Source organism: Mauremys reevesii, linkage group 5, assembly GCF_016161935.1.
Source record: "Mauremys reevesii isolate NIE-2019 linkage group 5, ASM1616193v1, whole genome shotgun sequence".
NCBI lineage: Eukaryota > Metazoa > Chordata > Testudines > Geoemydidae > Mauremys > Mauremys reevesii.
Genome location: NC_052627.1, coordinates 39,443,396 through 39,458,607, shown reverse-complemented (window position 1 = coordinate 39,458,607; position 15,212 = coordinate 39,443,396). Strand labels below are relative to the sequence as shown.

The following is a 15,212-nucleotide window of genomic DNA, read 5'->3' as shown; positions in this document are numbered from 1 at the left end:
ACAGGGGGGAAAACTGAGATGTAAAAAGCTTATGTGAAGGTATCCGAGAAGTAATTGGCGAAGGTTGCTGCCTTCTCTTGCTCTGAAAATTAGACAAGAAATGTTTTTGCCATCCTACAATTTAGATGCGACTATGTAACTTTCTTAGGACTCATTTCCTAAGGTTGTCAAGAATCCTGCAGTGTAATCTGTCATTCGCTTTTAGTTGTGAAGTCCTGCACCTCTCCTCTGATTGTGGAATGCTCCCAATGCAGTGGAACAGAACAGAAGGCCAGGATTTGTAAACCCTGTTAGAGCTACCTTCTCTGAGGCAGAACTTGTGGGTGGAGTAGGGCTGGCTGGTGGAGAGGTGGCGCTGCTGACTCTGACTCTGCAGATCCATTGGCAGTTATCACTGGGACTACGACAGCTTCAGGTTTGCAGTAGCAAGCCTGGATAGTCCTGTTGTCCCTGCATCCTTGGAAAGGCAGATTCTTCTCTCCAGCCTGTACCATCCCCAACTACTCAAGTTTGTGCAGGGTGAGTGTGGACAATTCAAGTGTTCGTGAGGGAAAACATCCAGGCCTTCAAACACAGTAGTAGCACACGTGACAATAAGCACAAAATAACTTTTTTCTTTTTGAAACTGTGCTGTTTCTGCATAAAATTAGTTGCCCTGCTAAGCATTTGCACTGCTTCCTCAAGTCATGAAATGGGAGGTTGCACTGGTTCTGTTGTGTTTATTAAAAGAAGAAAAATTAGTTTTACTGTTTTGTTTCTTTAGTCCCTCCATTCTTCTTTCAACATCTGGACCACATTGGCAGAAGAACAGACCACTACGAGAGGCCAGAGTTATCTCTAGGATCATATGAATATGTTGCTACATTGGATTATTGCAGAGTAAGTGTTTCCAGCACAGAAAACTATTTACAAATTTATGTCAAAACAAACTGAATCCTTTTAAATACCTAAAGCAGAATAAAGGCTTTTTCTAGTTCACACCAGAAGTTCAGAAGTCTATGAACATTTTCAAAATTGTAGCTGGAAGCATAGAATGATATACCAAAATTACCTCCCCTCCTCCCCCAACCCCATTAACATTGTTGCTCATGGTTCCTGTTATAACAATTGTTGAATTATATGACTGTCAAATAAGAATTACAAGGCATTGCAGCAAAGTTTGTGGATCCACTAAGTTTCACCTGGGGCCTTGATTTGGTCCTAACTATATGGCATTGTTCTAGAGGCTACAGTTGAGATTTTCAAATCAGTGTCATGTTAGTTACATGTCTTCTGTTAATTTTAAAGGCAGATGTGTGGCTAAATCTCATTCTCTGCTTTGAAAATCTCAGCCTAAGAATTTGACCTACCAGTTTTCCCAAAAATGAAAAGTTGCTTGTTTGACTACTATGTTAGCTGTAGAAGTGTGGTTTGGTCTTCATATTATGAACTCACTGAGGGCCTGATCCAAAGCCCATTGAAGTGAATGGAAGTCTTTCTCGTGATTCCGGTGTACTTTGGGAAAGGCCCTTAAATTGTAGGTGGGGAGTGGGGGAATTAAGAGAATTCCCAATAGATCTTGAACAGTTCAGCATGGTCAGTTGTAAAAATAAATCATAATGGTTGTGGTGGCTTAGAGATCTGAGCTTGGGGTTCAAAACAGACTACTTGGAGCTCCAATGTCATAACCCAGCAGGGTCACATAAGCCCTTCACATTTCTGTGGTTGATAAACTGAGTTTTCTCTGTTCTCTGTAGATGCGAATGATCCCCTGGTACTTTTGGTAAGAGTAATGGTTTGCCTAATGTTCTTGGCTAATCATACACTTCCCATCCCTACTTGTGTGCACACAGGTTGCTGTGCACAGCATATCTGCCTGGCTGCCTTCCTACCTCACAGGCGGCTTCAAATTGTGAATCGGTCCTTAACAGGAGTTCACTTTTTTAAAACAATTGTAGACATGTTGTGCTTATCTACAGAAACAGTTTAGCTCAGTCAGATGTCAAAGCACATTATTGTTCTTAAGCTCAGACATCTAAACACCTTAAATGGAGGAAAAGATTTTAAAATCCAACCTTTTGTTAACTTACACCATGTACAGCACTTGTGTGCAACCTTTTAGATTCTTGTGTCTTCTTCTGTGGGGAGGTCAGTAATAGCTGATCAAACTCCTTACCCATGTTAGAAATCTGGCCAAAAACTATTGTATGCTTAATCCAGAAAAATGTTGAAAAAAATAAAGTGTAGGTACATATTAAGTCTCTTATAAAATCAAGAGATATTTGAGATGCGTTTCACCACTACCACCTCCAGTGAGACTGATAAAGTAAATAGCTTTCTCAAATTAACATTAAATAGCAGACAACATCTCTGAAGACAGATTGGGCTAGTATTTGATCGTGGTTCCTGTTAATAGTAAATTGGTGACAATTAGTGCCTGAGCAGTGATGGAGTGTTTCCACTCCCAGAAAACGTGGCTATTTATATTAGTTTACATAAAAAATTCTTTTCCTAGGGGCCCTAATCCTGCATGAAGTGGTGTGTAGTTGGATCCCTGTGTCCACGTGGAGCCCTATGGGATTCAGGAGGGCTCAGTCCAGGTGGAGGGATCTGTCTTGGTGGTTCTAGTGCACAATCAAAAAATGGCTTATCATTTTGCGTATGTTCTAGATTTGTTCGAACATACGTGCCACGCATATAAAATTATTTGAGAGAACTTGCTGGTATTTTCCCAAGTATGAAGTATTTAAATCCTTGTTTGAAAATGCCTTTGCTCGCGTTTAGCTTAATTCACAATATGTCAAGTGTGATCTTCTCTGTCCATCCACATTCAGTTCTCATCATAGACTGACAAAACTCCTATTAGCTCCAGTGGAAGGAGGATCAAAGTCATGATAAGCTTAAGAATGCATACTGTGGCTGCATGGTCTTGAATACCCTTCACTTCCATTGAAGTCAGGGATTTGGCTTCAGAAAATCAACTTATAGCTTAGTTTTTAGTAACTTGAGGAACTCAGCAACCTGACTAGCTGACCCCATGGTACACTGGGGGCTTGATTCAAAGATCATTGAAATGATTGGGAACCTATTCATTGACTTCACTAGGATCTGGATCAGGTCCAAGATCTGAAATGAGCTCAAGTAGGAAAAAAAAGTGTGTGTGTGTGTATATATGTATGTATATGTGTGTGTGTGTGTATATATGTATTCCACTTACTGTAGCTGAGGTTCCTGCACTATATAGATATGTAGGGAGGGAGAGGAATAGGAATATAGTGCAGGAACCTTAGCTACAGTACATTTACGTAGCTTCATCAGTGTCAATAGAGCTGTGCTGATTTATGGCAGCTGAAGCTGCCTCTTGACTTTTGAAAATGAATTTGTCTGTTGGGTGTGTCCATTAAAATATCTTCAAGATACTTGTTGTTTGTTCTAGAATATGATCCTTTTTGATTCTTTTGATTCAGGTAATAATTTTATATCCAAAGCTCTTGCTTAATTCATTCAGGAGCTCTGAGAAGTAGCTTTTTGTCAAGGAGCATGCTATTATAATCTTCTTGTCACAAAAGTGGATGTTCATGTAGATTTGTTTCAAGATTTTTTTTTTTTTAAATAAATCCTTTAGAAATATAAAGCCTCTTTGGAAGTGTTAAGCTATTGCCTGTTGGGACTCTGACAGAGTTATTTGATATTTTTTTTCCTTTGGTCTGAGTCAATAAAGTTTATTTCTTTTCCAAATCTCAGACCAAAACTGAAGGATCACTTCCTTTGTGCTTATCAAGCTATGAGGATGAACAGCTACAGAAAATGTTAACAAATAACAGCTGTTTTGTATTATTGCTCTTATGTTAGGCGGATGTGGCAAAAGCACAACATCTCATTTCTATCATATATATGTCAGAAATTAGCCAAGATCGTTTTATAAAATGCTGTGGGATTTACAAAACTACAACATTTGATTTTTTTTTTAAGTAGGGTCCAAATACTGAAATCAAAACAGCTTGTAAAAACATGACCTGATTTTCCTCCCAGATCAGTAGAACTCCTGCCTTACCATAGTATAAGTGAGGGGAGAATGAGGGCCATAATTTTAAGTTTAGGGTAAATGTATGGGGGATGGGAATGTTATAATTGAGGGAATAGGTAATGAGAAAGTGGAGTTTATCGTGTATAGGTTTGTGTTTCAAATGAGACTCAGTACTTGACTGGAACTATTTATCTGATGGCTGTAGAACAGCATACGTGATTGGCTTTGGACCATTTCCTAGCGGATGGGTGTCCACCTCATAAAAACAAACAAGCAACCAAGCAAGCAAAAACACCATTGCATGAGACCTTAAATAATGATCATTGCTAATTTTAGTAGGGAAGCTAAAGACTAAATAGTCATGGAAACTGAACTACTGTCATCCCTAGCAGTGCCAAGGAACGTTTTGTGAAACATTTTAGGCCAGGTCAGTACCAACCCAATATGTTTCTTTGTTTGTAGCTATGTCAGTGATGTGAAAAAACCATACCCCCAGCCAACATAGTTATGCTGGAGAAGACCCTGTGTAGACACTTTCTGGCAGAAGAGTGCTTCTATCAGTTTAGCTAATTTGTTTGGGGAAGTGGTTTAGCTCCACTGATAAGAAACTTCTCCTGTTGGCATATGTTGTGTCTACACTAAGGAGCTCTGCTAGTACAGCTGAACCAGCAACAGTATTTGTAGTGTAGGTAAAGGGTTAGAGAAGATTGCATTGCTGCTGCCCATGCTGTATTTGTTTTGTGTTGTGAATAAAGGACTTCAGTGTCCTGGTTGCTCAAACCAGTGTGTTTTATTAAACATTAAACACACTTAAAACCCCCTTCACCAAAAAACGACACTCCACCAGAGAAGTAGATTGCATCATGGAATGGGCCACCCAAATACCCTGAGAACCATACTCAATGGTGACCACATTCTTAAAGAAATCTTTCTTGAACCCCTTCTTCTGGCCTTCAGACAGCCCCCCAGCCTCTTCAAGCTCATCATCAGAAGCAAGCTCCCCACAGACCAGGACACACCTGCACTCAAAGCTGCAGCAGACCCTGCCAGAACAACAGATACAAAACCTGCAGACATTTCTCCACTGTTTACAATGATCAACAACCCGCTTCTCTGCAAAGACATACCTTTGATGGCTCTTAAGTATGCTCCCAGCGCTGGTGCACTGTCTACACTGGTGCTTTGCAGCACTGAAACTTGCTGTGCTCACGGGGTTGTTTTTTCACACCCCTGAGCGAGAAAGTTGCAGCGCTGTAAATTGCCAGTGTAGACAAGCCCTGAGTCTGAGTATGTTTCCCAGACCTGAAGAAAAGCTCTGTGTAAGCTTTAAAGCTTCTCTCTCTCACCATCAGAAGTTGGCTTAATAAAATAAATTACCTCACCCGCTTTTTAACAACTTTATAAATAAATGTTATACATAGAAACTTGGTGTAGCTTAGTACAGTATGTTCATCATTTATACATTACTTACAGTATGAACAAGAAATAACATGTAAGAAGTTTTACCCAGAAGAGTCAGTACCAACCCAATATGTTGCTGGGTGCCTAGTTCTTGTTTACATATAAATGATATGAGCTCATGCTTTATTTATCTTGTATAAAATCAGCTTTTTCTCAAAGTACAGGGAGCCTTTCAGTGGTTTGAATTCAGCTGTTGTCAAGGTTTGCTGGAGCACAAAACATACTTATTCCTAGCCAGTCAAAGTGCAGGAGTTGCACTTCTGAGGAGAAAAACTTCTCCCAGGCTGCCAAAAGAAAAAGATTTTATATGTTGTTAAAAAGAATATTGGAGACAGAAAAGTTTGGTATCAGTTGTAATGCTTCTGGTGAAAGCTTTTTATCAGGCCTGGTCTTGGCCCTGAAAATGTTGAAGAGCATGCATGTCAGAATAAAAAGCACTTAACACAGCAGGTATCATGAGGAGACTTGAATAAAGACCGTTAAAAACATGATCTATCATGAAAATATTAATATAAAGTACATGTAGAGTACAAAGAAAACAAACACAATTCTTATTGACAATAGGATTCTGAATAGGCATAAAGGCCTGTCCTAGCTAATCTCAGTGCAGAATCAGATCCTAAAGTGACTGAGTTGTTTTGTTTAATTCTGATTGGTCTCCTATAGCTTATCCATGTTTTGGTGCAAATGCTGATGGAAACTGAATTGAAGAATTTATGCTAGTGAAATGCTATTATACAAATGTACATGGAAAGGAAAAAATAAAAGGTGTGCAAAGAGCCAAAGACACGTTATTTAAACATTTGAAAGTTTACAGAAAACTTCCTGTAATATTTGTCCATTTCCAATAAACACCTTCACCTTGATGTTTTAGACTATCAGGAAACTATTATCCTGTAATAATATTTTATTCCAGATATGGTCCTTTTCAAAGATTAGATCATCATTTTATTTATTTATTTATTTATTTATTTAATATAGGTGTCAACCATCAAATAATTATTTGGATTGCCTATTTAAGCAGTCTGTAGATTTTGTTGGCCTTAATGTGTCACTCTTTCTAGTTTTGCTTTGTGTATGTGGATGATGATTGTTTGTCTTTTTGTAGAACAACAAGCCTCCAAACTCACCAGCCTATATCTTCATGATCGACGTGTCATATAGTAACATAAAGAGTGGCCTTGTTAAACTCATATGTAATGAGCTGAAGACTGTGCTGGATAAACTTCCAAGGTAAAGAGATCACAGCATGTTTTATACAATTTTCCACATCTCCGCAACTCACTTGCTGACCAGAGGAAACAAAAAAAAGCTTCAGAAAATATCAAAATTAGGATAAAAGAATGTTAGGACAATAATTGACAGACCACACTAGACTACATATTTAACATTGTTGACAGTTCTAAAATAGTTTGATTGGCATCGAGGCTTGTTTAGCTTGTAAAGGGTAAAGAGTAGTTATGGAAGTTGAAGATTTGGTTGATTTTTATGGTTTTAAAAACCGGAATAAAGACAGTTAAGAAAAATGATCTATCATGAAAATATTAATATAAAGTACATGTAGAGTACAAAGAGAAAACACACAATTCCTATCGCCAACAGGACTCTGAATAGGTATAAAGGCCTGTTTTAGTTAATCTCAGTGCAGAATCAGATCCTAAATACTGTAATTAGATTTTTTTAAAAACCCACATTTTCTTCAAGAATTGTTTTGTTGCTTTCATATAGTTTTTAATTCCTTTAAGGGAAATAGTATTAACATTATCCATATAAGAGAGTCTAACAAAATTTGCTGATTTCCTCCCTCTCCCCCTCCTCTCCTCCCCCCAGTGCCATGGCAGAGATTTCAATGCATCTTTGCACTCGGCTGATGTAGATAAAAACTTTTGCAAGAAGATTAGATGAAATTACAATAGATATCACCCCCTCTTGTTAAAATTATTTTTATTATTATACGTATTTCTGACATGCTAAACGTATTGCTCTTTGCCTTTATTGTAAGGAGAATGGGATTGCTGTTACCCTGTGCTGGCGTGTGGATGGCCTAAGCTGGGTCCAGCAGACAGGCAGTTTACTCCATGCCCAGGCCTCTGGCAACCATATCCCATGGGGGCAAGGTTTATAGTAATAAGGAAGTATATCTGCTGAGGGCAATTGGAGCTAAAGGCTTATGCCAGGCAGTTCTATGGAAGTGGCTCACTGATAGGCAGGAGAAAGAGCAAGTGAAGTGGGTAAGGCGTAAGCCCAGATCCTCAAAAGTATTTAGGCACCTAAATGACTGGAAGGGGCTGGGGCTGGGTTACCCCAAGAGTCTCGGGAAAGGCAACTCCCCTACCAAGTTAAAAGGGATTAGAGTTTTCTATCGCCTTACCAGGGCCTCAGTTTTTCCCATACTTGCTTAAAACTGTAAGGCTAAAATGTTCAAATTTGGGTGTTTAAAACCAGTCCCCCAAATGTATATTTAGACACTGAAGTCTCTGGAACTTGTGGGTGCTCAGCACCTCTAAAAATCAGGCTCTGAATATTAGGAGTTAAACCCCTACCAGGAAGGCTCTAAAGTAGGGTGACCAGATGTCCCGATTTTTATCGGGACTGTCCCAATATTTACTTGTTTGTCCTGCGTCCTGACCGATGTTCGGTCGGGATGTGAATTGTCCTGATATTTTGCCCTCTGGCACACAGGCGGAGGGGGCTCGTGCCCCCCCGCCCCAACTCCACCCCACCCCGACTCCGCCTCTCCCTCCCCAATTGGATCCCTCCCCAAATCCCCACCCCCAGCACTGCCCCCTCACTGCCCTATTGGATCCCTCCCCAAATCCCCACCTCTTCCCCAAGCACACCGCATTCCTCCTCCTCACCCCTCCCTCCCAGGCTTGCGCTAATCAGCTATATGGTGGCACAAGTGCTGGAGGGAGAGGGGAGAAGCAGGATGCGGCAGCCAGCTCAAGGGAGGCAGAGCGAAGGTGAGCTGGTGCGGGGAGGCAGGGCGTGGAGCTGCCAGTGGGTAATCAGCCCCCACCAATTTTTCCTATGCTCCGGCAGCTCTTGGTTTTTTGTTTTTTTCTCTGCCGCTGGCTCTTGGTGGTGGTTGTTGTTGCTCCACTGACACACCACCCTCCCCCACACATCCTCATATTTCATGTCCCTCATCTGGTCACCCTACTCTAAAGAGAACTGTGATGTGTTTGAGCCATGTTAGTTAGTGCTGTTTGCTTCCACATCCATGACTAATCTTTAGTCTCGTGAGAGAGGAAACTGCAAAATTCACTGTTGAGGTGATACGTGAAGAGTATCCTCTTATAGAACTGCCCAGATGCATGTTGCTTAAGGGTGTTTTGGTTAACTAGCTAATGTGTGCACCTCTTTTCCACACAATAAAGGAATATATAAATGCAGAGTATTATTAATCCTTTGGCTTTGTCAAGATACTGAATGTTGGAATAGCCGCCTTGGTGGTTACATCAGTAACACAGTAACAGTGTCTCAGTGGCAGGGGAGAATTAGAACCTTCCTTTCAGAAATGATTCATCTATCTAGGTGCAGTTTGCAAAGTTATTTCAAATGTGTCGTAATGTAGCCCAGGAAGTATAGACCGTTGATTCATTTTTGATCAAAGTAATCCTTTTATGATCCAGCTGTGTTCCCATGAGCCAAGAGTGGCAGATTAACATTCTACGCTGACATGAGAATTGAAGATAGGAGAAAAGAAAAATGAGACGTTTTACATTTTAAGCAACAAAGAATCCTGTGGCACCTTATAGACTAACAGACGTTTTGCAGCATGAGCTTTCGTGGGTGAATACCCACTTCAAGAAGTGCAGAGTGAAGAAGAAAGAAGTGGGTTATTCACCATCATGCTGCAATACTCATATTAGTATTCTACAGCGCTGATTTTTTTGCTTTACTTCCAGACTAACACCCTCCCTCTTTACATTTTAAATTAACTTTGTGAATCATCATAGGCAATTCATTTTTAACATATCTTGAAAACAGCTAGATCTGATAGGAAATACCATGTCAGGATTCTTTTATGTAATATTTTCTCTTTATTGCTTGACCCTCAACAAAGTAGGAATTGTAACAAAACACAGGGTTTTTTTTCCCCCTTCTCCTACTGCTTGGCCAGATCATGGGCTAGAGCAGGGGTCTGAAACTCAATTTACCTTAAGGCCAATGCCAGTCCTCAGATCCTCCCAACGGGCCAATAATGTCACTAAGATGGTGTTCAGAAAAGAAAATGTTTATATTATATTTTTTATTTCAAATTTCTTAGAAATAATAAAACTGTCATACAACTTTTTACAATTCTTTGCCTGCCAAAGAGTTTTTAGTGTTTGCCAGATACCTGGCAACGCTTCAGTTCTGTCAGTTTGTTGATATTTGGCCTCAGTAACTGAGCAGTTGAAACCTTCAGGATTGCAGCAAGGTGTTCATCAGACAGTTGTGTTCAGTATTTTGACTTGTTTATATTCATTGTGGAAAAAAGTGACGCTGCCTCCATGGCTGACTCATTCCGGGGACTAGTGATGGTATCTCTGTCCCTCTCCCGCAACCAATGGGAGCTGCGGGGGGGCAGCGCCTGCAGCAAACGTTGCTGGCAGCGTGTCTGTATACATCTCTCCTCTGTGGGCCACAGTGGGGAGATTCTCGGGCCACAGATGACCCACGGGCTGGGACTTTAAGACCCTGGGCTAGAGTCTCTGCTGGGATGACCCCACTGAAATCAGTGGAGTTATGCAAGCAGAAAAGTTGGCCTCCAAAATGCATAATGATACACTTTGACTAGCGGCGGATTTGTACAGAAAATATTTCTGTAGAAAGATAAGAGGGCTTTTTATGTAAACAGTGTTATCTTTACAGTTGTTGTTCCACTTAGTGTTAATTTACACTGTTGTTATTTTATGACTGTATATATAGCAGGGACCAAGAGAACAAACATACAGTGCCAATTAGTGGGAGCATATACATGTCCATGGGCAGGATTGTGTCCACAACTGTGCTACGATAGATAGTAAAATAAAAATCTGATTTATTTTAAACAAAGGAAGAAATATTTCCTCAGAGATTTTAAAGGGGAGTTTTGCCATTGACTTCAGTAGGTACAGGATTTTACTGTCACTGAAGGACACACATTTTTCAGAGCATGGGTTCTCTATCTGGGCATTGTGAACAGGTCTAGAGGTCTCCTTATCCAAATGATTTTTTTTCTGTTGTAATGTTTAGGTGGAGAAAGCTGAGACCTGATTTTCTAGAGCAGGGGTCGGCAACCTTTCAGCAGTGGTGTGCCGAGTCATGTATACACTCTTATTTAAGGCTTCGCATGCCGGTAATACATTAACGTTTTTTAGAAGGTCTCTCTATAAGTCTATAATATATAACAAAACTACTATTATATGTAAAGTAAACAAGGTTTGCAAAATGTTTCAGAAGTTTTTAAAATTTAAATTAAAATGCATAACTTATTAGTTTAGTGTGATCCTTGTGAGGGGGAAGGATAGCTCAGTGGTTTGAGCATTGGCCTGCTAAACCCAGGATTGTGAGTTCAATCTTTGAAGGGGCCATTTAGGGAACTGGGGTAAAAATCTGCCTGGGGATTGGTCCATGTTAATTTGGTCCATGAACAAACGGCAATCATACACTTTCACTCTGAATGACTTATGTTGTAGATTAAGGAAAACAGGAAAATCCATCTAAATACATCTGAGTCCTGTCACTACAGCTTCTGAGTGTCTTGTGAATGTTAAAGAATATATAGTTGTACAGCCCTGTGAGGTAGGGAAACGTTGTTATCCCCAGTTTACAGGAACTGAGGCACAGAGAGATTAACTGATTTGTCCAAGGTCACACAGGAAGTGGATGACAGAATCAGGAATTAAGCCTGGATAGCCCACATTTTGTTTTTTCTTTTTCTTTTTTTAAGCAATGTTGTTGTGTTTTAATGAGGGAAAGGAATCAGACAAATGTTCTGACCAGCACTAGTAATAATGTTGCTGCCCAGGGAGCTGTAGAGGCACTATCTTTATAAGAATAAGGGCTGAATCTGCTATTTGCAAAATTCCTGGAAGAGGGACGGCTGTGAGATACGCAGCATGGCAGCCCCATATCCATTGTTGACCTGATAGGAGCAAACTTATAGCCAGAAACAAGCAGTATTGAACGAACAACGTATATGGTACATAACACAGCTATGGAGGGAATGAAAGTGGATGTTAAAGAGAAAGAAGCAACATGAGATTGACTTTCACAAGTTCCGAAGTACCATTAGCTCGCCAGAAGATGTTCCCAATAAGTGGAATTACTGTTCCATTAGTCATCAGTCATTAGCAGTAAGTGTCATTGAATGTTAATCTGTTTCCGATAAAGCAGATTTTTTTCTAAACTAACTCTCCTTTTTTTTATGTGATTTTTTTTTTTTTTTTTTTCCATATTACTTGCTGCTTTTTGGACAGGGGGCATTTGATAGGATAGAAGAAAAAAAAAAAAAAAAAAAAAGTTTATATCAATTAATTTAATTAGATTATATTAACTAGCACTAAGATTGGGACATTTCATCTTGATGTTGTTTGTTCTACCACACAGATGTTATCTGCCAGCACCCTGGCATTTCAAAGAACTCTTATTAATGCAAAGTAAATGTTTCAAAATTATTTCCAGTTGTTCCATTTTATATTTTTCTCACAGAGAAGAGCAAGAAGAGACCTCAGCTATTCGAGTTGGCTTTGTCACCTATAACAAAGTTCTTCATTTCTTTAATGTAAAGAGCAACCTAGCTCAGCCTCAGATGATGGTAGTATCGGATGTTGGAGAAGTCTTTGTTCCTTTGCTGGATGGTTTCCTTGTCAACTTTCAGGAATCACGATCTGTTGTGAACAAGTAAAGAAATAATGTTTCATATTTGAATATGAATATTCTTCATGGCTTACAGCAAATAATGATCCCTCCAAAAAGTCAGCCAGAAATCACTAGAGAGATCACTACCTTGAAATAAACTGGATTATTCTGTATTTGTTTTTATCTGAAAGTCTTAGAGGCAAGCAAGCATTTAGAAAGCTTGTACCTTAATTTTCTAGTTCTGAAACACAGAAAAGAGCTTTCAGCTGGCCTTTTCAAAACTGAGAGAGAAGGCAAAATTTACCCCATGTGTGAGAGAGAACACAATGTATTGGACATTGCTTATAGAACATTGGAAAAGGGGTTGGAGCATTGTGTAGTATACTGCATGTATTTCACTGCACTGATATGCATGCTACAAGCTAACCATATTCCATATATTCCTGAAGTCCTCCTAGTAGTTACTCCCCAAATTTAAGCTACTCTGCTTTTTTTATTTCAGTATCATGTGTGACTTGACATTACTTTATAATTACATTTAAAAGTGTACATTTTGTAAAATTTAAAATCCAGACAGTTTTATAGTGTCTTGTTCTTTTTAAAATTTCTTTGAATTGTTCTTTTTAAAATTTCTTTGAATTTTATTTTAATGGAAAGCAAGTTATTGTGTAAAAAGGCTTGATATGTTACAGATGTTTAGATATTAACACAAGTATTCTAACCAGTTGAAACACTGATCCTTTTTCTCTTTCATAGCTTGTTGGACCAGATTCCAGAGATGTTTGCAGACACTAATGAGAGTGAGACTGTCTTTGCTCCTGTTATCCAGGCTGGCATGGAAGCACTAAAGGTTAGAATGTTCCTCTGTGTGTGAGAACAAAGTCTTTATTAGGATAAGCTACAAAAATTCACTCTGCTAATGACTTTGCCAAGTTCTCGCACAAATTGCAGTGGGAAATCAAAAGAAACCAGATAGTTTCCAGAACTTAGATTCCATTATTGACAAGGACAAGCAGGTGAATAATTGACAGACACCTGGGATGGGTTTCAGCACAGCTTTATTAATTATACCTTGGGGACGGGCACTACATTGCCCACCCCTGGTTCTCATGTACCAGGCATTTAATTGAGTCCAGTAAGAATTACTGGGCTTTTACCACAAACCAAACAACTCAGGTAGACCCTCCCCAGTCTATCTCAGGAACTCAGCTCAGTTGTGAAACTCTTCCGCCCATCACACCTCCCACGTAAGGGTGGTGGAGTAAACCACAGGGCTGGATGGGGGACCCTCTGTCCACAAAATCTTCAGATGACTCCACTCTGAGCACTAGGTCCAATTGTGCATTTTAAGGCTCATTTACCTCTGGGCCCTGGTCCTGTTAGCCTTTACCCACACTGGACAACAGCTGTAAGTTGTGATGAGTCAACAGCTGTAAGTTGTGATGAGTCACAGTGTGATATGAACCTTGTATCCCACTGTTTCTAATCCAGATGTACCTCCAGGAGGCTGCCAGAAAAGTGAACAAAAACAACACACTGGACTACAAGCCAGTTTGGCCTAATGGAAAAAATTACTTCCTGGCCCCTAAAAACAAGGGATCAATCAGATCCCCACAGCATCATAAGCAGCACAGCTATAAGTAAAGGAAGGGAGGGCGGGGCAGCTAACTGGAGAGTTGTGAATAAGAGGCTTTAGAAAAGCCAGGCTTAGCTTAAATAGGTGGTTGCAGGGAACATAGCAGCCAGTCAGCTGGCCTTGCCTCTTTTGCCCAGCCACTGGCTTAGCAGAGAACCAAAGTGGGGCTTGAGGGAGGCAGCAGCCCCTGCCTCCTTCCCTATCACACGTGTTGAACTTCTCATTCCAATGGCCTGGAGCAGCAAACCGCGGCCAGTGGGAGCTGCAATCGGCCGAACCTGTGGGCGCGGCAGGTAAACAAATTGGCCCAGCCTGCCAGGGTGCTTGCCCTGGCGAGCCGCGTGCCAGAGGTTGCCAACCCCTGCACTATACTGAAGTTTGTGTCGGTGTTTCCATTTTAATATCTATTTTCTGATTTTTTTCACTGAGAGGCAAATGTAGACCCTAGTGCCCAGTCTACATAGACTGGACACTTGGGAGAGGAGGGGATCAGGTTGTGAAGCAGCTATGGAGGTTACTTCAGCTCGGTATCTTAAGTAATGTACTCTGGGCACTTACACAGCCCCCTTACCCTTGTGTACACAGGGAGAATGAGAAGAGTCAATGCAGTGGTGGGCCCCTCAGCCCTGCCCAGGCCCCAGCCCCAAGCATACATTGTGTGTGTACAGAACTGCACTAGTTCCACTGAAAGGGGCACTGCCACGGCTTTGCAGGAGAGGGCTGGATTTTCTTCTTAATCAACAAGTTTTAGTAGCTTGACTGCATCTGAAGGTGAAATACTCTGGACTCAGTGCATCTCCAGTGTTTTCCCATGTGCCTGGTAAGTGTTAACACTGGCAATTAAAAGAATGCCACCAGGCTGCACTGTAGCTTTTGCAGGGACAGAAAGCAACAACTTGTGGTTTAAAATACAATCAGTTAATCTGTGAACTTTCTACAAATAAAGCACAAACCCACAAGATGGTAATCTCATTGCACTAAAAAGGAGGTTGTTTCCTAGGCTTTTTTGAGCTATTAATTTAAGAGCTCTTCTCATGAACTATTTTACAGTATCACAATGTACGTGTGGACAGAAGATGTATTCATTTAATCTGTTCTTCTGTTGGGTCCTTTTTCTAATGGTATTTACTTTTTAAAAAGTGAAATTGCCAGTCAGAACTATACAAGTTGTAATTTCCTCTGATGTTTGCAAAAAGAGGGAATGGCCCTGACATTAATCTGTAAAGATGAGTTACGAATAGTAACTTATTCGTAAGGCTTTTAATGTGAATAGCAAAC

General features: G+C 40.3%; 1 protein-coding gene across 2 annotated transcripts in view; it reads left to right on the top strand.

The window, feature by feature from the left end:
• SEC24D (SEC24 homolog D, COPII coat complex component) overlaps positions 1 to 15,212 on the top strand; it is an 89,005-nt gene that overhangs the window by 56,747 nt on the left and 17,046 nt on the right. For both annotated transcript variants that reach the window (XM_039541178.1, XM_039541177.1), the window contains 4 exons: positions 764 to 879; positions 6,576 to 6,700; positions 12,149 to 12,340; positions 13,055 to 13,148. In XM_039541178.1, coding sequence (XP_039397112.1) covers positions 764 to 879; positions 6,576 to 6,700; positions 12,149 to 12,340; positions 13,055 to 13,148 — 527 coding nt within the window. The remainder of the gene's footprint in view (positions 1 to 763; positions 880 to 6,575; positions 6,701 to 12,148; positions 12,341 to 13,054; positions 13,149 to 15,212) is intronic.